Genomic DNA, 23,217 nt, shown 5'->3' on the forward strand with positions numbered 1-23,217 from the left:
CTCAACACTTGATTCACAGTCCATGGCGGAATGTATTTTCTCAACAAGTAGTTATACACAACAGTAGAGTAGTGTATCATGGTATGGAGCACGATAGCCAGTACCTGACCTGGTCAAATGCTTTTGCCTCCCACTGTATTTGTGTTGTAGGTCACAACGCAAAGGATGGAATAGATGCAGCAGCGACCGCACCGCGGGTGAGAAATGAGAAAAAATGAACAAAACCAAAGCACTTGTTCTGGAGCACCAAAGCTTGGCATGTTGTGTGTTGTCGCCGATCAGCAAGCCGGTCGCAACTATCATGCATGTGTTTGTAGACAACACTCTTTGGCTGAGGTAACGACACAAAGGGCGGCGATAAGGATTCAACCATGTCAAGAAAATTCCTCTTTTTTATCAGTTCCCATCTTTTGTCAGTGAAATCGGCCTGTAAATTGCCTGTACGGTGTTACTTAGCCGTGGACGTTCATGGCTGGCTGACAGGGAAGAGTGGCCCTTGTGCCAGCCACCAGACTTTTCCAACCGAGAACTTAGAAAGTTTTGCGTCGGGAGGCCCCGAGAAATCCGGAGGTGCAAGGCCCAGGGACAGCCAGGATGGGAAAAGGTTCCACCAGTTCAGGGGGTGGTGGAACTCGTGGGAAAGGGCAGATGGCTATTTATTGGGTCGGTGTGGAAACTAACTGTTGGATACAAGTCATGTCACGACAAAGGGGGCGAGAGAAGAAGGCGAGGATTCGTTCTCACAAGTCTAGTTAAAAAGACTAATAATGCGGTGGTCAGTGTTGCTCGACAACTCACCCGGTGCCGGATACTCGCACCGAGACTAGTTCGCACTAATCACTCTTTCGTTTGAGGCTGTTTTACGGCAACTCTTGATGACAAAGGGCTAATTCATCGCGGGAGGGGGAATCGTGGTTTGTCCCGGGCACATCCGTCGGCCAAGTAAGACAGTTTGCAACCTAACCCACGGGGATAACACAACCCAACACAACACGATGAACTAACAAGGCTAGCAAGCATGCCAATAATAGCTCGGGCAGGATAGTTTCGCAACAAGACCTCGATTCGAACACCTCTCAGCTGGTGCCAACTTGTTGTCGTACAAAATTGCACCCACCATCATGTGTGCGCATGTGCGCCGAGGTGATTGTCAACGCGGCGTAGGATGACTTTCACATAGGCCAAAACATCCTGGAACCTTGCTCAACTCGACAAAACATGACTTGACAAAGGATGTGTCCCCTCTTTGCCCGGAGAGCTGAGCGCCACTTCTGCAAGGTTTCCCCAACATGCTCAACGGTCGAGGCAAATCCGGGGAATCGAGCCGCCATACCAAGGCAAGCGAGGGTCGAGATCTTTATTGGATCGAGCACATGTCCCGCGCGGCGTTTTGGCCATCAATACGAAACGAATGGCCGACGCCACAATCTGGGGTCTGGGGTCAAGTCGGCCCAAGTCGAACATTGAAGTCTCCATGATTTCAGGAACATCCAACTTTGACGCCCCGTCGTCATCTTGGTCGATTCATCATCCGTTTCAACAAACCGACTTTAAGACTCCTGTGAGGAGCATCTGAGAAGGCATGGGGTTCAGTTTCCCGGGTATAAAGAGGCAGCCTTGGGTTCTTCAGCTTTCGAAATTGAAACACTTGGAGTATCAGCACCATCATTCTCCTTCTGCCTCCCTGACCAACTTCCGTTCCAACTTGAAGATCCAAGCCAAAATTTCCCACAATGAAGTTCCTCGCCTTGACTACTCTGGCCTCTGGTGCCTATGCCGGCGTGCTGGTCCAGCGTGATCTGGCCACGATCCAAGCTGCCATGACGTCTGCCGGACAAGGCATCGACGGTTTGGACAGCGCCATCAAGGGCTTCTCCGGCGACCCGGCCCCCGTGCTGGCCGCTTCAAACTCTCTTATCCAGGCCTTGAAGGACGGCAAGGCCAAGGTCGACCCCTCGGGCGACCTGACGCTGTCCGATGCGCTTGGCCTTCAAGCCCCGGCCGGCGATCTCCAGAAGAAGGGCGACGCCCTCCTGGCAGATCTCAAGGCTGCCGTGCCTTCCATTGAGAAGGCCGGCATGTGCGACGTCACATTCACCCAGACCAGTGACATCAACACTGCCTCCAAGGCCCTGATCGACAGCGTTGTGTCCAAGGTCCCTCCCGCCGCCCAAGGCATTGCCCAGGGCATCGTCGCCGGTCTTCTCAAGGACCTCCAGGATGCTCAGGATGCCGTCAGCCCGGCCAACTGCAAGAATTCCGGCGCGCCTCCCGCGACTTCTTCTGCTGCTCCCCCTGCTACCTCGGCCGCTCCTCCATCTTCCTCTGCTGCTCCTCCCGAGACCAGCGCTGCTCCCCCTGCAACATCGTCTCAAGCTCCTCCGGCGACGTCTGCTGTTCCTCCTACAACGTCTGCTGCTCCCCCGGCCAGTGACACATGCCCGGCTGCTTCAACCGTCACCGTCACCGCCATTGACAGCAAGCACTGCACGCCTACTCCTACCTGCACCAAGAAGCCTCCTGTGACCGTCACCACCACCAAGAAGGCTTGCCCGACCAAGACCAAGTTGCCATGGTAGAAAAAAAAAGAGAGAGTTCTCATTTTCATGCTCCCGTTTGAGATTGAGGACTAGAACGACTTCAGCGTGTTTAGCATTTCATTGTTTTGCTACGGTACCCCTGATCAACACTCTTCGGTTGGCGGAAGCGTGCCATGATTGTTGATATTTGGAGCTCTGATTCAACAACATCTTAATCCATTTCTTTTCTTTCTTCCGAACCACTGGCAGTGCTTTGATTGGACCAGCGATTCTTCGCACCCATCCAATGGCGGGCAGGCTGGCCATGAGTGGTTTCATCAGAAGCGACATTATAGTATATCATATTTTGATGTTTCTCTCCCGTCGAGTCTGGGATTGTGCTCAGGGAATGTACCTAGCCAAGACATGTTTTACTTATATAGCCTCGGCACAAAATTCTTATTAGATATGCGCTGTAGCATCTAATTGTGATGTTTCGTATTTCTCATCGTCTTGACTTGTGTTGAAGTGCCTGAATCGGATTCAAGCCAGTGATGAAGATAAATTCTTGGACCTGTATCATGTTGTGTGTATGTAGACAGTGGTGGTGACATGAGACGGCTTTCAGAACCATGGAGGCCTCGTGGTGACAAACAAGGCCCGGCGGTTGGTGCCGTGATTGTTTGGTTTTCTGAAATCTGGCGGATAAAAGGCAGAGAGCTGTATAGATATTTCATCATGTTGGTCTGTGGAAACGCTGAGAAACAAGCATATGCCGTGCGCAGCTCAAAGACAGCCGAGTAAGATGAGAAAACTCAGCAGTCAAGGGTTCCTCAACGGGAGTAGATGAGTAACCTGCAAGCTACGTACACAATAAATGATTTACGCATATCTGGGGGCTTATTTTCTGGCTGGGTGTGACATGTTGGCGCAAGGCGTCGTTGCCTCGTTGTATTTCGCGTACACCCATTGCATTATATCAGAGACGCAAATTTGCATTAGAAAATGAGCCTTTCAGCTAAGCACTCTACGAAACTTGATCATGCTCATGCGCAAAACTCTTCAGTATTTTTTCCTCAAGAAAAGCCGGGAGACCAAGAGCATCTATATACATGTCTTTAGTAGAAATATCCTCCTCTAGGCGTCATCTCTGTTGGATTTTGAAAATGCTGTATAATTCGCCTTCTTGTCAAGCGCCCAAGCTCGCAAACGAGTTCTGTATTGCTTTTTTCTTAACCTGCGCTGGTACAAGTATCCATGTTGGCCAGAATGCTCCATGCCTACAGCACAAGGTGTTCTAATGCATGTGCTCTCGTGCATATGTGGTGATAAACAGTTAACATTTGTCACGGAGCATACGTGCTTCACATCACGCTGCGACTCATCATATATGGAGCAGGGAGTAAAGTTTCCTGTCGGACGTGTTTCCGGGAGTGATGTGATCGTGCGTCTCATCAACATGACTGCTAATATCAGCCAAGGGTATTTCAGCTGAACATGGCACATTCAGCCGTCACCTCCTTCCCCCGCCGGCCTCATTGGCTCTCCAAAATGCGCATGCATTGAGCCCGTCAGCCAACGCTTCATCGGTTGGGAATCGGGCTCGGCGTTGGGCCCGAGCCAATCCGGTGGTGCTCTGGGTTACACATCAAGCAAAATGCTAGAGGCGTCGTTGAATGCTCTATATTTCTTGTTATAGCACTATGTGTTGGTACTATAACCAAATGTTGTGCATCATGTTGGTCTTCAACAAATGTGTATTTCAGCAATATTTTTCATCCACTATATAAGTTATCTCCTCCCCCATCCTACATCATCACTGAAGGGTGTGAATGCGGTATATCGACAGATCAAACTCCAGTGACGAAATGGGAGCTTCCTCAAATAATTCATCAATCTCGTTTTTAACCCAAAACCTTGAGGACCTCATGTCGCAAACGCAGGAGGAATGTAATAGTCCTGTGGAGAGGCCAACCTCTGAAAGGTGCGGTCTCTTTATGTACACGGTCTATATGATTCACGCTGAATTCTCATCGTGCTTGTAGCTTTACAGAACCAAAGGAGCAGCACCAAGGACTCATGCTTCCCTCACATCCGTTGTCAATGTTGACACTGTACGTGTATGAAACACGTCCAAGCATGATGACGGTCACAGAACGATTGTGTCAGAGGTATAGGCTAAAGCAGAAAAGTAGGGTGTAAAAGCACGTGGCTTCATGGCATTGAATGGCAACCGTTGTTTTACCAGGACTGTTTGAAGACATCGTGTACTGGCTTAGAAACTGTAATTGTGATATAATTTGTGTCCACTCATCATCTTGTGCACTTCACCGCATGTCAATTCCATGTGAACAGTGCCAAAACTCTCTCACCTTTACGAGCGGAATGACTGCAGAAGTCGGAGAACCAAGTACCCTTTTTTTGTGTGCCAAGCAAAAGCCAGCAACAGCCTCGCCAAGATGAAACGACCAACTGCCAGTATAATTCATGAGCGAAACCTATATTTACTACTAGATTACCTTTTCATTTGGAATTGGAACCTCGTTACTTGCATCAGGCTCCTCAGAATCGGTATCCAAGAAGCGACAAAGGCCGCGAGTCGCATCCACCAAGCCAAACGCTCATGGCCAGGCATGTCCCATATACGAACCAAGGTCAACAGCTCCAACCCGGGGTGCAACTCCTGCAGGGTTCCGGGGTCGTCGATTGCCCAGTCAAAGGTAAAATTCCAGCATCCCTTAAGCCAAAGAAAGGCATTTAGTAAAAATCGAGTTGATCTCGGCATGCTGTCGAAAATCATCTGGCCGGAGCCGAACCGGTCCATCAGCCGCTTGATCAAGAGTTGGCCGTCGTCGGGCGACAAATACATGGTCAGGCCTTCGAAGATGACGAGCGTAGGGTTTCCCGTCGGCAACTTGGCCAGCCATTCGGTTTCAACGACTGAGGACGCGACCATTTCGTACGTGTACCCGTCGGTGGTGGACGCCGGCTCTGGCATCTCGATGCGGCGCCGCAAGTCAATCACATCCGGAAAGTCAACGTCGATCCATTTCACGCCGTCGCCGCACCCGTCACGTAGTCGCAAGGCGCGCGCATCAAGGCCGCAGGCAAGATGGACAACGGTTGCGTGCTCGTTGTTGGCCAGGAACTCGGCAGCCCATTCATCCAAGAGACGGGCGCGCAATACCATGAGTGGGAGACCCGACAGCACTCCCCTCATCCGATGGCGTGTTTCGGCTGCCTTGTCCAGAATTCGTGCCATGACTTGTGCGGACCAGCGATCGGCGAGGAGCGGCCTGGGCGAGTAGAAGTCTTGCCATCTCCCGTACAGGGTAATGAGAAGCGTTTCCTGTGCGCCCGTGAGGTGTATGGGGTCCATGTCGTTTCCGGGAGGTGGCACCGAAGTCATTTTGGGATAATTGTGCGCCTTGCAGAAGTATGTAACTACCATGTGCTGTGCTCCTGGTGGACGGGTTGAAGGCAGATGATGTCGTATGGAGTAACTACAAGTGAACGACGGAGTAACTAGATGGAGAATAGATGGAGTCAATACTCAATAGTATATAGCAACTGGGATATCACCAAGACAAGACATACGTCCATACCTACCTAGGTGAGTTCTAGCTACACCATGTGTTGTGTGGCACATTGCACTCTCTGTCGTCAGTCACCACCAAACCGGCAACCAACTTTGTCTCAAGTCGGATACCTGGACAACGGGCCATGCAAGACCCGGGCCTATATGCTGTATTTTCGCTTCTTTCAAGGCATCCTACACGTTGAAGAATAAGTACAATGAATTCTCCTCGGGCTCCCGTGTCAAGTATTGCAGAGTTACTTCATGCCGCATGCCCATGGCCTTCACCGTAGGGCCATCTTGGAATTTTCGCATACGGAGTACAGTCGCACAAAATGCTCTCACTCTGGACGACATGCATTGGATGCATTGAATTGCGTGCCGTGCCGTCCGAGGATTATATATTGTCCAGACTGCAAGCCTCCGTCACCGACTACCAAAGGCCCATGGTACACTCTGCTGGAACCACGCACGCCCGTCTTCATGGTACGCGACAGGCGGGAGCATGCCCGTAGGCGAAAGACGTGGGAGCTGGCTCTTACAACCAAAGGTAGGTGTCAAGTGAGGCCCAGTAGCCATAAAGACTAGTTTTGTTTCTGACCGACATATTCTCATTTCTTCTGGCCGACTTCAACCGCGGCAGCAAGACGCAGCAGGATCGGCGGGACTTGCACGGCGATGCGCAGCTGATCGTCATTGCGGGCAGTGAATCCGTCTCTACCACGATGACGCACGTCTTTTTCCAGCTCGCCCACGCGCTTCACAGAGAGCTCGACGTGCTACCTAGCTTGGCACATGACAATCTACTCAAGGTTCCCTTGCTGGATGCCGTCATCAGCGAGACGATGCGCCTGCATCCCGCAGTCCCTTCGGGGACGCAGCGCATGACGCCTCAAGAAGGGTTGCCTATCGGCGAGAGACATATTCCTGGAAACACCATTGTTCAGGTTCCCTCCTACACCGTCTTCAGAGGTTAGTCATCTTCCCCCCTTCTTCTCCCTTTGTGTCTCGAGCTGTATTCGCCCCGACTCGACTCGCAGATGCCCGCTGCTTTGCACAGCCAAACGACTTTATCCCCGAGCGCTGGACCACGCGACCAGACTTGATCCTCGATAAGTCTGCATTTATACCATTTAACATAGGTACAACCCGATCTCCCTCCTAAAAGACTAGCTCCATTCCCACCGGCTAACACAGTGAGGAACAAGGGACGAGTGCATGCGTCGGCAAAAGACTGGCACTCATGGAGATTCGCCGCGTGGTAGCTGAACTTTTCTGGCGGTACAATGTTCGCATCGCGCCCGGCCAGACAAAGGAGGCCTTCCTAGAGGGGAAACAGGACACCTTTACGCCGGTATCACCTCCGCTGCCGCTCATCTTCACCCCGCGAAGCCGGTGAGGAGAAAGAGAAAGAAGGACATCCTCGGGGGCTTACCGCACTGCCTGTATCCCAAGTGTGCCAGGTCCTGTTATCAGCATGCTCCCAAAGCGGGCTTATTAGCAACACGTGTTTGTCGATGTTGCTGCTTCTTTCTCCTCCTCAACAGCTTTTTGCCAGCGTCAACACCACCACCCCAGGTCAGACACGTCGCGTAAAGTGGACAGCATCGTAGCTCTGCCGGCCTCCAAGCCTCCGTGGGGAATATGTACCCTACCTCCATGGCCTTGTGCCCCTTCCCGGGGGCGTCTGACGACGTCGTGCCGTCTGAGGAAGCGGCGAAATTGGTAGGCAGCAGGGTGACGATGCGAGCCACCTCCCAGGGCGTCTCGTCTGCCGTGCCGGGGGGAACATGCACCCTTGCCACCGCCAGAGGGATACAAGACTGCGTAGGAGAGCTTCGGCTCCGAGTCCGGTTCTAGGGAGCAGAGGATGCCGCGCATCCAAGCCATGCTATCTGCTTCATCCTGACAGGGTCCGCGGGGACTGGAAAGGCAATGAGTTTACCTCCGCACAGAGAGACTGACGTCAAAACGTACCTCCATTTGGTGGACTGTTCATTAGACCAGACTTTATGAAACCACTCGAGTTCCTGGCTCTCTCGGGCATTTGTTTGTTTTCAGCGGCCGAAGCAACAAACGTGGGGTTTGCACATCTGTCAACAAGTCGGTCATTGTATTCCTAGACGTGAGGAAAACTGGCTCAAGGTAGTTGATTCTTGTAAACCATTGGTTTGTTGGTCTTGGCACGTACATAATTTGTCACGATTGCGACCCCGGCCAGGGGCCATCAACCCGGGCGTTATGGTAGCCAATAGATGGACCCTGGCCGTCTCGTATTTAATGTGTTGATTGCCAACAGCAGATATTATGTTCAGCCGAATGGAGCTAATTAGTTCCAAACTCCACAGGCACACTGCAACGTTGACATCACGGACATCGACATGATATGAGATCCCATGTGCATCAACCCGCAATATAGTTTGAGGGCTTCTCATGTCATGCTTCTCCGACATAAACGACAGACAATTTGCTATCTGTAAAGATTATCCCATGTACCGTATCCCATAATTTCGAGGTATCGTGTTATACAATGCTGTTACAAGGCATCGCTGCCCAGAGTCATCCTGCTCAACTCCAAATAATCCCGCTTTCAATCATCTCGTACACACTTTGACCACCCAACTATAATCCACAAACGTGAGCCCTCCCTTTAATGCTGGCTCCACTGGATGGTATTGAGATCGACACCCTCTTGCACCAACTCCCAAAGGGGACTCAACTCTCGCAAAAAGCTGACTCGCTCTTGAACGGCCTTGAGAACATAGTCGATTTCGGCCTCAGTGGTGAAGCGACCAATACCAAATCGAATGCTGCTATGCGCACTTTCGTCGCTGTTTCCAAGGGCTCGGAGGACGTAGCTAGGTTCGAGGGACGCCGAAGTGCACGCACTGCCTGAAGACAGGGCAATGTCCTTCAGAGCCATGAGGAGAGACTCGCCCTCGACATAGGCAAAGGAGACATTGACACAGCCAGGATAAAAGGCATTTTTGTCGCCATTCTGTTGGGTGTGTTCCATGGAAAGGAGACCATGAAGAAGTCGGTCGGACAAAGCCTTGATTCTTTTCGAATCATACTATAAAAAGCATCAGCTTTACTTGCTCATCCGTCTTGAACGTCTTGGTTGGATCATTTTGAAAGTACGGAAAAATGAAAACGCAAATCAGACAGGGTGCTTCACTCAACACAAACGGCCTTGTCACGGGCCATTCAGAAAGCCATGCATGTAGAGCAGATCATCATATAAAGCGCATACGGAGACGAGGACAAGGTACAGGGAAGGAGGGTGATATTTAATAAAAAAAAAAAAAAAAATAAAAAAACTTACCGCCATCTCTTCTTTGGCGATGCGACAAGCCTCACCGAAGCCGACAACCAATGCCGGTGCGAGGGTGCCGCTTCGGAGACCACGCTCCTGGCCACCACCAGTAATGATAGGGTCTAATCTGACCCTTGGTCTTCTTCGGACGTAGCAAGCTCCAATGCCCTTGGGGCCGTAAATTTTGTGTGATGAAATCGACATCAAATCAATGTTCATAGCATTGACGTCTAGAGGAATCTTTCCCACGGCCTGGGCGGCATCAGTGTGGAAGAAGACTTTCTTGGAACGGCATAGCTTGCCGATCTCTTCTAGGGGCTGGATAACACCAATCTCGTTGTTGACAGCCATGATGCTGACAAGGGCGGTTTCGGGCTTGATAGCGGCCTCCAGGTCCTCCATTTTGATCAGTCCGTTGTTCTGGACGGGCAGGTAGGTGACTTCAAAGCCCTCGTCCTGCAAGTGCCTGCAACTATCCAGGACGCACTTGTGGTCTGTCTGTGTTGTGATGATGTGGTTCTTTTTGCCAGAGCGACCAAAGAATCTGGCAACGCCCTTGATGCTCATGTTATTGCTCTCAGTGGCACCCGACGTTAAAATAATTTCCTTGGGATCAGCGCCGATGAGCGAAGCGATGTGCTCACGAGCAACCTCAACAGCCTTTTCACTCTCCCAGCCGTAGGCGTGTGTCCGAGAATGGGGGTTCCCGTAGACGCCGACATAGAAAGGAATCATGGCATCGAGGACGCGGGGATCAACAGGCGTGGTCGCCTGCATATCCAAGTAGATTGGTCGTTGTCCTTCTTCCATGACGGCAGCTTGCTTTAGAACCTCTGCGAAGGCAAAAATTGTTAGTCTATCAAATTGCGCGCCTGGGAGATGGCGAACGAGGCCACATCAGAGGCGCACATACCAGCCATAGGGCTGACCTTGGCATCCGCAGGAGCGCCCATGGGCGGAGGAGGGATGTCGACGAAATCCTTTTTATCCAGCTTGATGGCGGTTTCGACGCGGGCCTGGTCCTGCTTGGACTCGGTCACATATCCCCGTCTGGCAGGCTTCGCTCTCGTGGCCACCAGGGCAGCACGAGGCAGAGCACGCAACGGGGCGGTAGCTGTAGCCTTGCGGCTCGCCGAGCGTAGCGCGCAAGATGCTAAACTGGACATGATAGCGATGAGTGTGTTGTGTGCAGTGGCATGGGCAAGACAGAAAGCCAAGGCCCGACGAGCGGAGAGGAGAGGCAAAGGTATTTCAGGTGCAGCCCGTCCAAATCTCCATCCAGAGATTTGTCATGGCAGAGCTTCGGCTCGGGTACTCGGTGATAAGCATCCTCAGGGGCCCTCTGATTGGTCAAAATTGACCGGGGGCACGGCGGCCACCTGCAAAAATGTGCAAAAAGCTTGCCCCATGGCGTCGACGGCTTGACCAAAGAGTGCAGAGATGAATGGCGGAAAACAATGGGGGATGCAACACCAAGGACTCCGGATTATTACGAGGGTAAAGACTGTGACGTCGGCGATCCAAGTGCAGTGACGATAAGACCATTCATGGTGCATCAGAATCAAATTTACTTGGGAAGAGGCAAAGGCGGTGCAACGACGGACGGGCCGTCAAACGAGATACACAAGACACATACACGATTGGAGTCACTCAACGTGCGCACTGTGAAGATCAAGCCAACATGCGGCCTCTACGGAGGTACTCTGTATGTACTCATACACACTCTACGAGAGCACTCCGCTCCGTGTGAGAGACAGGACCAGTCGGGGCGTGTGTGTTGGACGGTCGGCCGCTGAGCTATTAGAGCTGCAGGGGGGCAGATGATCGCCTGGCTGCTGACGCCTCCCACCAGACAGGCTCCTTCCGCGTTCAAGCACGGAATGTTGCTCCGCACGCACAACGCAAGCAGCCAAATGCAGCCAACTGGCAGCTCCCTGCGCCACAACAATCGGCACAGCCACCGCAAAGTCGTCACCAAGTCATGATCCTGCCCTGCTCTGGCTTGGCTGCGCCGACAGACGTCAATTGTTCTTCAATTCCTCTTCAAAGCCAGCGCGCCCGTCGTCTTCCCGGCTCCCGCCATAGAGCGCGTGTGCGGCTTCTTGTCGTGGTGAACCATCCCCGTATTGAGCACAGGGCTCGCATTGTTCCATCATGAGTTTCAAGGGCTTTTCCAAGAGCCTTACTCGGGTACGTTTGTACTGAGAGGTCTTGTCAGCAATGCTGCCCCTCATCTATCTCCGTCCCAGCCCCTCCAGCCAAGAGCATCATGATGTCAGCCCGAGGAGACCAAAGTCGGTCACCACGCTGTCGTGGCTGCATCTTTACTGACGGCTATTTCTACATGTACAGGCGCCTCAACAATTCAAACACAAGTTCAACATTGGCGAGCACACCAAAGATGCCGTCTACATCGACGCCGAACGCCGTTTCCAAGAGCTCGAGACTGAGACCAAGAAGCTCCACGATGAGTCAAAAAAATACTTCGAAGCCATCAACGGCATGCTGAACCACCAGATAGAATTCAGCAAAGCCATGACGGAAATCTACAAGCCCATTTCTGGCCGCATGTCAGACCCCGACAGCATCAAACCCGAGGGAAATCCAGAAGGAATCCGCGCTTGCGAAGAGTACGAGGCCATTGTCAAAGAGTTGCAAGAGACACTTGCCCCGGAACTGGAAATGATTGAGACTAGGGTCATCCGGCCAGCTACCGAGCTGCTAGACGTCATCAAAGTCATTCGAAAGACGGCGGTGAAGCGAGAACACAAGAAACTGGACTACGACCGGCATCGCGCCACCCTCAAGAAGTTGCAGGACAAGAAGGAACGCAGCCCAAAGGATGAGAAGGCCTTGTGGAAAGCAGAGGGCGATTTCGAGCAAGCGACACAAGACTACGAATACTTCAATGACCTCTTAAAGGATGAGTTGCCGAAGCTCTTCACTCTGGAACGAGAGTTCATCCAGCCACTGTTCCAATCCTTCTACTACATGCAGCTCAACATATTTTACACACTTCATGAACGAATGCAGCGCTGTGATATTGGCTACTTTGACCTGACTCGCGAAATCGAGGAGGCGTTTGAGGAAAAGCGTGGAGATATCCAAGAACGAGCCGAGGCCTTGTCAATCTGCCGATTCAAAACCACTGGACGTCCCCGGCCCATTAGATACGGAGCTCGCCCAGCCCTCGAAGGCGGCAAGCAACCAGGCCTGTTGACAGCTGGGCCTTCCACCTCAAGCGGTGGTACCAGCCCCAAGAGTGGTGCCCCCGGCCGACCTGCCAGCGATTCCGAAGCCGCACCCCCGCCATATTCCCCCGGAAACAAGACTGCCTTGTCAACGGTCGCGGCGGCCAAGGCAAAGCCTCCACCACCTAAACCAAAGCCAAAGCGCTTAACAGCTGCACCTGCAGCAGAGACCGTGACAGCCATGTACGATTATGCTGCTCAAGCGGAGGGGGATTTGAGCTTCCGAGCCGGTGATGTTATTGAGATTGTGTCCAGGACACAGAATGAGAATGAGTGGTGGACGGGACGTCTGAATGGAAAGGAGGGACAGTTCCCTGGTAAGCAAAGCTGTGACGTATTTCTTCTTCTTTTGCGCATCTTCTAACCCCGACGGTGGAATGTTTAGGCAACTATGTCCAGCTCGGCTAATTTCTCGTACTCATTATTCATATTGCGGGTATTCTACAAGCTGTGGCTTCTTCGTTGGTTATTGGCACTTGGGTCAAAGAAGATTTCAGTGCATGATGTATAGACTGGGGCAGATCCATAGGGTGCTCGAGTAATCGAAAAGGGGGGGAATAATAAATTACCACTTGGATTACCAATTCTTGGGGACTGAATAGAGCCAAGGAGTCGCAATATAATGGTGTCGGGCTTTATCGCCATCACATCGTGGACAGCCACCCAAAAAACTAACCACAACAAGCTTGATTTCGTTCATCCAAATATTTGGGTATAGATGTATGAGAATGCTACAAGCACCCATCGCCGGTGACTGGAGAGCGACTCTCGAATGAAGAAAGCCGAAGATTCAATTGGGACAAAGCTTTGATGGACGGCAAGGTGGTCCTTCAATACGATGCACAGTAAGAGGCTGGCCGCTTGAAAGGCTAGTCAGGCTGGCTCAAGAGGCATCAATCAATTCATTCGACCGCGCTCTCATTTACCCTGGGCGGTTACCTCGACACCTAGTGACGCCTGGTAATGTTATTGCTCAGTCAATTGTCCTAAACAGAGGTCAATGGCAGTCCACTCCAAGTAGATCACCAGCCACGTGGGCTGGTCTCTCCGGGCCCAAGATACGACGAGTTGTGGCAATTGCGGCACACATGCCAAAAGTTACAGTTTCCCTGGATCTCGGCAACAGCTCGCGACGCGTCACGGTCAAAATTGCACATGGCAAATAGCATCCAGCAGCTGGCGACGCTGAGAGAGTGGTGACGTCACTTTAACGGCGCCCCACCAACCCATGAACCTACCAACTCACTTCCAGGTCACTTCGGTCACTCACTCCTGCCGAACGACGGTTTATCGTGCACCCCGAGAGGCGACAATGACATCACAGGCAGTTGCGCCATTGGTTCTTTTCTATCCGGTTCTACATAATAGGAAGGGACATTTCATCTGTCAAATTGGGGCTTCCTTGGCGGGGCCTGTTTGCTACTTCAAAGTGGGATTGCGCTTGCTTTCACAAACCTAGCTTGTTACCAGTCTTATCTATAAGAACCAGCTCCAACCGCATCGTAGTTTCGGACCAATCTTCATTCTGCTCCATCAACAAAGCTTTACTTTTCACTGCTTCTTTGCCAAAAGATCTTGAATCGTTCAACTTGTGTCTTCTCTCATCTTCATCAACTCTTGCCAACTCACTCTGATCAACATGTCTGACAAGGCACCTTCCACCCTCCAGTCCTACGTGGACTCCGCTACCGGGGCTGTCCAGAGTGCTCTTGGAAGCCTGACCGGAAACACAGGTGACCAGGCCAAGGGCGACGCCAAGAAAGATGACGCCAAAGTCGAGCATGAAGCTTCACAGGCATCTGTCAAGGTCCCTGGAGCTACTGTTTCCAGTGACGGAGGCGTCAGCAAGGACCACCCTGATCGCTCCGCAGGCAACTGGAATCAGACCGTTGGCTCCGCCAAGGAGGCTGTTGGTGGCTTGGTTGGCAGTGAGGTAAGTTGACGCAAACAAGGTGGCCACACATGTGTATTGTTGAACTTGCGTGGCGACTAACGACCTCGTCCAGAATTTGAAGTCCGCCGGTCGTGAACAGAACCTCGAGGGTCAACAACAGGAGGCCAAAGGTCAGCTCAGCGACCTGGGCTCTGGCGTGGCCGCTCGTGCTCAGGGTACCGTCGGAGGTGCCATTTCCAACATCACTGGTGACAAGGAGGGACAAGCCCACTACGACCAAATGCGAGCCGACGGCAAAGCTCAACAGCGAGGCGTGGAGCACGATCTCGAGAAGCGGGCCGAGGCTGAGCAAAAGAAAGAATGAGGAATGTGAGCTTGGCTTTTGTGCCAGGCGAGGTGACATGACGGTGGTGAAATTGATACCCCTACAAAGACCATGATTAATCCAATAGTATACTAATACAGTCTTGCTAAATGGCTTTCCCTCGTCAGTGATTATTGCTTATGAGATAAACTTTCTGAATCATTCAAAGCCGATGTATGCTCGCAATCCCGCTGAGGGTTCCTCGGTAGCCACCCATATGAATGTACGGTTTAACTTGCAGCACCTTGAGTCCGGTTCCGTCTAGTTTTTCAGGTGCTCCAAAACCTCAGCAGCTTTCTCAGGCGTATATTTTTCCTTGGATGTACCAGCCATCCACGATGTCATAAAGACGGCACCTGCAAGGACTACTCCCAGGACGAACGGGTACCCGATCCACGAGGTCAGTGCGACGTCGTATAACGCACCCATGGCTACAGTACAGCACAAAAAGCCAATGATTTCCCCGATAGCAAGCATGCCAAAAAGCAGACCAGTGCTTTTCTCTCGAAGGGCCGAAACCATCACAGATCTACAGAGTGTTGGGATACCGGAGCCAAGCGCAGAAAGCACAACGCCAGCAATAATGAATCCTTGGTCGAGGACCACGACCAAAAATGCCGAGCCAGCCAAGAAGAAAAGGGCACTTGCTCTCACAAAGATGCTGTCGCGATATCCGTGTGACCAGCATGTTTTCTTGTTGCAAATATATGCAGCTCCAGGGAGGAAAAGGAGGAGAGTAAGCAGGGTGATCATGCTGCGGAGGGAGACTAAGAGAGCTGATTTTGACAGTTGCCAGTTGAACTGTACCGGCATGAATCGGAACAGTATGCCAGATTGGGTTGCCGCCATTGGCAACGAGAGCACCGCACCAGGGACCAGGAAGACGGCTGGGCGGCTGAATATCGCGATGATGGTTCGTTTGGCGGTTTCCGGCGAGCCACCGTCAGCATCTTCTTTGACGCTGTCCGCCTTGGTACAACGAGTCTCGGGACTCAATAGGGCGAGGAGAGCACCACCGACGGCAACGAGGGCGAGAGAAATGTACAGCGGAAGCCATACAGACGATTCGAGCAGACGCGCGGATAGGAATGGACCAGCGAGCTCGGCGGCAAGAACCGCTCCAACTACCCATTGAAACCACGAAGCCCTACCCCAAGTCAGCCGGAGCGCCAGTATCATCCGGGACACGATGTTTGCGCAGTGTTTTTACCTCTGCGACCTGGGGGCCACGTCTGCCACCATGGTGAAGACCATTGCCTCGGCCATTCTTTGTCCTCCGCCGAGGAGGAAGAAGACGCCCATAGCCCACATGGCTTCCAGCGGCATCGCTTGCCACCTCCAGCAGACGAGCATTCCGTACCCCTGGGAGAGGAAGAGGCTGACAACGCTGGCCCCGAGGATGGGCACGCGGCCAATTCGATCCGCGAGGACTCCGAGCGGAAACGCAACCAGCGCGCCTGAAGTAATCAAAACAACAAAAACCTCATTAGTAAGACTAGTATTTCGAACAAAGGGGGGGTAAGCCCGGGGGGAAGATACATACTTCCAATGGTTACCGACACTGAAATGCCAATGTTTATCCGATTCAAGATTCTCTGCACCGCGGCATCCCTGCACTTCTCCTCTGGCAATAGCTCCTCCGTCACTAGGCCGTGGTGCTTCTTGCACGCGATATCCTGCATCAGCTTCACGCTGGGCAGGTCGCTCAGCGACAGGCCGAGCTGCGTGACGAAGAGCGTGACACAGAGGAACGGAAGAAGACGGGCTACTGGGATCGTGGGGCGCATTTTTGAAACGGTTGTTGCAGACTGTAGCATAGTCGGCAGGTCTACTCTACTCTCAGTCAGATTAGAACGATATAGGATACAGTTATACTGTTGGTCATGGACGTGCCGGAAGAATGGGTAGCAAACTTGCGGCTCACAGGCCAACTGTCGTCGGTGGACAGTCACACACGGATGATGTACTTTGGCGAGACGCAACGTAGAATTTTGTGTCAGTCTTGGTCGTCCGGCGAGAACATGCGTTGCAGGGTAATACTTGAGAAGTTTTGATATTGTGTTTCTAGAGGGAATCCAGCCGAGATGACGGTGTTGATGGGCGTTTGACGGGAGATGGGAGACGGCAGAACGTGTTTGCAGAGTTGTCAACTGACCGAGTTCACTGGTATTGTTGCATCATTGACAAGCGCGGCAATAGGTATTTTGCCCGCGTCAATTGCAATTCAGCACGGTGAAATGGTTTTATACATCAGCTATTCATCGTTGCTTACTTTTTTCCCTTGGCCCAAGAGCAAGGCCACTCGGTGGTCAAGCCGCGCTTCTCATCTCCTCTGCCCTTCAGCTACAAGCCCAAAAAAACTTTTCAGATACCAGTGGCAGGATTACCACCGCGGCTTACAGCTATGCCGTACTTGTCGTCATTGACGTTTTCCAGGCAATTCGCAGCCGCGGTTGCGCATGGATTACCCTATTCACCACGGTCACACGTGGTTCGTTCATGTCCGCTGCCATGGTCCTTCTTGGGAGAAAACGTTTGAGAATATGTCTCGAATCAGACCACGTAGAGAATATATAACTCAAAGAGCCAATGGGAAAGATTTCAGGAATCTCGGCGGTCGGTTTGTCTGCGCCATGGCTGCAGCTGCATAGTCTTTTTAAGGTTTTTTCTGCCCACTTAGGCACACCACGGACAATGGATCAGCCCACGTGGACGAGCGAAAAAGGGTATAGACAGTAGCAAAATTAGATGGGAGCTAAGAATCATGACACAGGCCTGTGTATGATGGATACTTATTGTATTGCGGCCGTACTGGCGTGTTGATTACATATAATAATGTCTATTATGGCACCAAGGTGGGGTGGGTATCGAGCGCATGGTTTTTCTTGGTGATGATGTCGTCCGTGGGTACGTATGCAGGGAGGACGATGACAAAGACCACAAGCAGTCAAACCGGGGTTTGTTTCGGTCTGAATTGTAGTCACTCTGTATGTATGTATGTAATCGCCAGTCGTCTAGATGTCCTGTGAATCGCCCGACATGTACCCATCAGGTGGGTGGCAAGACTTTCTAGAGCATGAATCGAAGCCAAACTGTTTGATATGCCGGATGAGCCACTTGTTTCAAAATGCACCATAGCCGGCTGGACATGACGCCGGCTTGAACATCATGTTTCCCTGATGGTGGGCACTTTGTTGTAATGCATCCTCTATATTGGATGCTGTTCTTGGGCAAGTTTATGCGTCGCAAGGAGTCTGCGTAGCCGAAACAGACTGCTTGCCAGGATAGGCTGCAGAACATCATGATTTGAAATACCTGGCATCCCGACTGGCAGAGGGCCGAGGCTGCATAATACTGATGTTCCAATCGCGTACCTGTAATATCGTGTCAAAACGAAATTGGGTAATACCAGCTGGCCTGATGACCATATAGACCTGGCCAAGCAGTGATTTGTCCCGGCCCGATCCGGCAAAATTAACTGTCTCTCCCTTCATTTTGTAGTACAATGCTATCATGTGTACCGAGTAGATGCACGCAATTCTGCCAATTGGGTCATGTTGCCGAAAACAAATAATCCCGCCAAGACAGTGCAAGGTGGCATCCTCGCCATAAAAAGTAAAGAACTTATTGAACCCCGGAGCATATCGGACAGCCCCCAACTGCCAACCAAGTGTTGCGAATATATATCGTCTGCTTAGCTGACATGAGCTCATGCTTCAAATCCGCCCTCACGTTTGTGCCGACACATTGGCCGCTGCACACTCGCAGGATTTGTGCGCATGTAGGTCCTTGACCAGCATGACATGAGAATGAACACACCACAAAACAACAACGTGCCTCGTCTCCCGACCAGACCAGGAGCGGGACCAAGCGAGGCGGTGGATCTAGTCAATCCATCTGTTCAGACGTCTCTCCCCATTCAACCGATCTCTGATGCGGAATGAATGACGACTGCTGCTGTGGCTTATCCGTGGACCGTGTTTCACTTCGGAGCCTTGGTCCACAGAGCCTTACCCCGTAAGAAAGAAAGCAGGAAAAAAAAAGACAAGAAAAAAAGGAAAAGGAGCAAAGGTGTTCGTTCGTGTTTCGTAATTCCCCATTTCCCAAAACGCACCACCCGAGAACAAGACACCATTCATATCCCTATGCGTATAAAGCAGTACTCCGTGCGGAGTACCCAACAAACATCGGGACTAGCGCTCACGACGGGCGTTGGCGTCGGCGGTCGGCAGTACATGTGGCGTTGCACAGAAACGGTAGCCTTTTCGCCCTGCATTCGGGAAGATTTCGCCTTGCTGATGGGTAACTGACGCGGCAGCCAGTGTGATACAGCGTCTTATGTTGGTGCTGCGACGACTGTTGGTAAGCCCGACATGTCTCACTTGTCGAACACCATTGTCGTGCAGCGTCGAATCCTTCGAGTCAATCTGACAAGCCCTGGCTGCCCGAGTCGAGCCGACTGTACCTGGAAAACAGGACAGTCCGTCACAAGGAGTAGTACCCCGGCCGAAGACGCATACCTAGACATATGTATTAGACCAAAAATAAGCATCACTGTGAGGCAAATTTTGGGCGCGGCTGGTCATATCGCAAACTAGAGCCTGGCCGGTATAAGATCCGTGGAGGAACGGAGGGAGTTGTCCAGCCGGCCTCTACTATGCATGCTAACTCAGTACGGAGTACTCCGTACATGTCGGCCATCTGAGGACCGACGCTGATCTCAAAGGCCTGGTGTCAGCTTCAGCTTCAGCGGCACTGGGGATCGACAAGCACTACGGAGCACTGGGGCACCGCTTTCAGAACTCCTACCGCTAGTGCGTTCGGCATTATGACGAGTTCTATTCATATTCTGCCGTCAGCGTAAGCTCCATGGCCTGCTGCCTCAACTGACATCCGTAACTCTTGGGCCCGATTGCGACAATCAAGCCGTTTTTGAGCATCACGAGTGTCCGCACAGACTGCCTTATGAGCCCGGCGAGCAGACAGAGTATTCAACTTGGCCCGTGGTTTGCAACAAGATCGCCGTTTGTCGACTCGCGTGTTGGCACTCTGCTTGCTGGTGGATTCTAATCCTAATCAGGTTCAAGCGGTGCGGACAGTCCCGTGTCGTTGACGGCCAGCATTGTGGAATTGCAGCCGCTTCCCTCATAGCCAGAAGCGCCACAGCATCCAACCCAAGCTGCACCGTTGATCCTGAACAACGCGGTGCTCGCGAACTCACCCTCGTTTCAGGATTAACGAGGAGGTTGGACATCGTACTTCCCCTTCTCCAATCACCCAATGATGAAAAATCAAACAACCCTTGTTGCCTCTTTGACTGCAGGTGGTTTCTTCTTTCGGACGGCTAATGGATGGCTCAAGGGCCCAAGCAACTTTGAGACATCTGAACACACCCATTGCGATGCATATCGCTTTCCATACAAAAAGTGGGCTGAAAGTCAGCCTCCAAGAGTTCAAGATGGCGGAAAAGTCCAACTTTGGAAGCAGCCAGCCATTATGCATGTTTGGGCCAGATGTGAGGCCGCATGAGAACAAATGTTCCCACAGATCAAAACGACAACCTGCTGTTTGTCATTGGGCGTGGGGAGAACTATAGTTGGATGCCGAGTATGATAGCCAAGCTAGCAAGCATAGAACGTGCTTGGGGGCTGATTGCCAAGTCGTCAGAGTTGAAAGGGCGCAAGTCCGTTATACTCTGGTCTCCAGTCTCCAAGCCTTCAGAAATGCCTTGCATGATCCGTTGAAGATCATATCCTATCCGGACTGGTGGGACAGGCTTCAAGTGACAGCAAGCGTGGATGGGGACGGAGACAGGATCCAGGGCTCAGATGTTTGTTCTCCGTGGCATTATTGATTGCCCAGCGCATTATAACCCCAGACTGTATGACAATGGGGACTTTACGCCACAGGCTTCGCTCATAGTAGTAGTCGACAAGTCGCTTGCACAGTTGGCGCTCGTCATCTTGTTCTGGCAGCCACACAGACTCGAATGATCGGCCAGTCTGTGCGAAGACATTGCTCACCCACTCCGTTGGCAACCGTGGGGCGGTCAAAGCCACTGGTAGGCCAACAAAGAGCAGAAATCATGGTGTCGAGGTTCCCTTTGAGACGTGGGGCACAGGAAATCGTACCAAGATGATGAATGATTTGGGGCAGTACCACTGGGCCAGTGAACTCCGCGCTCCGTACAACACGAGCCGTTCGGCCGTCATACAATTCCCACTCTTTCATGTAGTTGGCCAGCCATGTCTGTGATGCTGGTTAAATCAGCACCAGGTATTTGCTTTTCGATACACATCGCAGATCTGAATATTGATTGAAAAGAGCTGGCAAGTTGGCTCGTAGCTTGCCTCCATAGAACTCAGGTGTCAATCATCAATCGCCAGCTTCATGATAGCACCACCGAACAGAATCCAGCGCAAATTACTCCGTACAATTTCGGAAATATGACTGTGGGTTGCTCCACGGGTATGCGACGTACTAGTTTTCACGGGAAAGAGGGGACATACCCAGGATATCAGGACTACTCGTGCCATCTGTGGCTGCGTGGTGAACTCGGTAGATATGGTGTTGCTCAGCACGCGCCTTCATATGAAGCTTGTTTGAGCGAAGCACCAGCCCCTTGCTTGTAGCTGGTACTTTAGTCTAGAGGAAAACGAGAATTGCCACCAAGACCACTCTGGAACTCAAGTTTGCTTACACGCGGCTTGTTGCATGCAAATACTGTAATGTTCTCTCTACTCCGTATTCTCTAGGGACTACAAGGTCGCCATGTGCTTTGCTGGTTTGGCTCGTAATTGGCAATGTCACATGTATCGTAGGCCAGGCTTCCATCCACTGCAAGGAACCCTGGGCATCCCGCGAGATGCGATCGATTGATTGATGGCAAACCAGTGCACGAACCGTAATCTCGCCAGCTGGCTGGCCAATGCACAAAAGAAAGTCCCAGCAGCCTGGTAGGTAGTCACTGTTGGTTGGATCGCGCGCAAAGGGAGACGTGCGTGAGTGAGATCGTAAAATTCCACTTTGCGTGGGAACCACAGGAAACAAGGCAGCAAGCTCGGGTGCGGATGTCCTTGAGCAGGCAGCCGAAGCAGATGGTTGTATTGAGACTTTACTATGCCCAAATAAGGTCGAGAACAAGCCAGCAGATCGTCAAAGAGCGCAATGATTATGGTGGTGGAAGGTGAGACGCATGATATTTGCGGCGACAAGACGACTGAACTTGGCTCGGTTGAGATTGAAATTTGGGCGAGTACTCCGTAGTCCGACGTCTGGATCGATTGACCTTTGGGGTAATGTTGCTTGTTGTATGATCGACAAGGGAGGAGACCTACCTATACAGCCAGGTACTTGGGAAATTAAATACGGAGAACTTAAATGCTCCGCATAGAGGCGAATCTAACAAGCTTGCTCGAGTACCTAGTTTGCCTAGGTGCTTAGGTACCTAGTTAGCATGTTCGGGTTTTGAAATGCCAGAATCCACCATCCGGAGGAGCACGCACACATCTGTACGAATGGAGCCTAACCAGACTTCTTGTCTTTCCATAAATGCCCCTAGTTACAGTGCCATGTCCATGGGTAGCCAGCCATGAATAGAAGAAGCCTTGTCTGTTAGTTGGGGGCAAGCCGCAAGGCTCTGATTCCGAGCAAGAAGGCAACACGACTTGCATGGAAGTCGAATCAATGGATACGGTCTTTGTGCATGCCCTGGGTGCATGTATTGCAGTGTACCGGGTACGGTAGCGTTAATTGATGGCACCTTCACATATGTAGTTGCAGATGCCGTGTATGGGTAAGATTGCTACTTCGTACATGGCATCCTTGTCTCGGCTCCGTCTCAAAGCAACCAGGCAACTTTTGGGGGACCAAGTGGCCAGCATGGCCATGCGGATGGCGACTGTCCCCTGATTTGATTTGTCTTGGATTCGATGCTTCGACCGCGAAAAGCGAACCGCCAAAGAGCTAGAATTATCGTCAGCCACAAACGTCCGCCAACGATCAAGGCTTCAGGCCGGAAGAGGGAAGGGACGCATGGCCTAGCAAGGGACTAGTTGGGTTTACCCGACATATCATCTGCAACTTGACGAGTCGGACGAGTCGTTTGGCTACAAATTGAGTTGGCTGGTGACGGGTAGCGGGTAGCTTGTAGCTGGTAGTTCGCCCTCTCGCCCTCGCCCTCCAGGCTCGCTAGCTCACTTGCCTTTGTGATGGTGGAGCGCAATTCGTCTTTGCTGGGACTCGTTGGGGCCGGCCCACCGTCGCGGTCGCTCACCATCTACAGTGGGTACAGGTA

The 23,217-nt window shown here is 51.9% G+C and overlaps 7 protein-coding genes across 8 annotated transcripts; 4 read left to right on the forward strand and 3 right to left on the reverse strand.

The window, feature by feature from the left end:
• Positions 1–1,263: 1,263 nt before the first annotated feature.
• On the forward strand, positions 1,264–2,987 carry J3458_004566 (uncharacterized protein). The gene has a single exon (XM_066118286.1). It carries the CDS (start codon positions 1,734–1,736, stop codon positions 2,577–2,579), a length of 846 nt encoding a protein of 281 aa, XP_065976889.1. The 5' UTR covers positions 1,264–1,733; the 3' UTR covers positions 2,580–2,987.
• A 2,047-nt stretch (positions 2,988–5,034) lies between these two features.
• On the reverse strand, positions 5,035–5,928 carry J3458_004567 (uncharacterized protein; the record flags this gene model as incomplete). Its single annotated transcript, XM_007809250.1, has 1 exon — positions 5,035–5,928. The coding sequence occupies one exon, from the start codon at positions 5,926–5,928 to the stop codon at positions 5,035–5,037; it is 894 nt and encodes a 297-aa protein (XP_007807441.1).
• An 893-nt stretch (positions 5,929–6,821) lies between these two features.
• On the forward strand, positions 6,822–7,495 carry J3458_004568 (uncharacterized protein; the record flags this gene model as incomplete). The annotated part of the gene is made up of 2 exons (XM_066118287.1): positions 6,822–7,068; positions 7,305–7,495. 2 exons carry the CDS (start codon positions 6,822–6,824, stop codon positions 7,493–7,495), a joined length of 438 nt encoding a protein of 145 aa, XP_065976890.1.
• Positions 7,496–8,746: 1,251 nt separating this feature from the next.
• NFS1_1 (cysteine desulfurase) lies at positions 8,747–10,578 on the reverse strand (the record flags this gene model as incomplete). Its single annotated transcript, XM_007809248.1, has 3 exons — positions 8,747–9,169; positions 9,422–10,245; positions 10,326–10,578. 3 exons carry the CDS (start codon positions 10,576–10,578, stop codon positions 8,747–8,749), a joined length of 1,500 nt encoding a protein of 499 aa, XP_007807439.1.
• Positions 10,579–11,368: 790 nt separating this feature from the next.
• Positions 11,369–13,218, forward strand: hob1_1 (BAR adaptor protein Hob1). 2 transcript variants are annotated; one of them, XM_066118288.1, is made up of 3 exons: positions 11,369–11,602; positions 11,765–12,980; positions 13,049–13,218. In XM_066118288.1, exons 1-3 carry the CDS (start codon positions 11,567–11,569, stop codon positions 13,069–13,071), a joined length of 1,275 nt encoding a protein of 424 aa, XP_065976891.1. In that variant the 5' UTR covers positions 11,369–11,566; the 3' UTR covers positions 13,072–13,218. The 2 variants fall into 2 exon arrangements, with proteins under 2 accessions (XP_065976891.1, XP_065976892.1); XM_066118289.1 differs by having other exon boundaries at positions 11,369–12,980.
• A 1,084-nt stretch (positions 13,219–14,302) lies between these two features.
• J3458_004571 (uncharacterized protein) lies at positions 14,303–14,921 on the forward strand (the record flags this gene model as incomplete). Its single annotated transcript, XM_007809246.1, has 2 exons — positions 14,303–14,596; positions 14,670–14,921. 2 exons carry the CDS (start codon positions 14,303–14,305, stop codon positions 14,919–14,921), a joined length of 546 nt encoding a protein of 181 aa, XP_007807437.1.
• A 261-nt stretch (positions 14,922–15,182) lies between these two features.
• On the reverse strand, positions 15,183–16,738 carry J3458_004572 (uncharacterized protein; the record flags this gene model as incomplete). The annotated part of the gene is made up of 3 exons (XM_007809245.2): positions 15,183–16,068; positions 16,132–16,378; positions 16,465–16,738. 3 exons carry the CDS (start codon positions 16,736–16,738, stop codon positions 15,183–15,185), a joined length of 1,407 nt encoding a protein of 468 aa, XP_007807436.2.
• Between the last annotated feature and the right edge of the window lie 6,479 nt (positions 16,739–23,217).

The sequence above is a fragment of the Metarhizium acridum genome, assembly GCF_019434415.1.
Source record: "Metarhizium acridum strain ARSEF 324 chromosome Unknown scaffold_29, whole genome shotgun sequence".
NCBI classification, from domain to species: domain Eukaryota; kingdom Fungi; phylum Ascomycota; class Sordariomycetes; order Hypocreales; family Clavicipitaceae; genus Metarhizium; species Metarhizium acridum.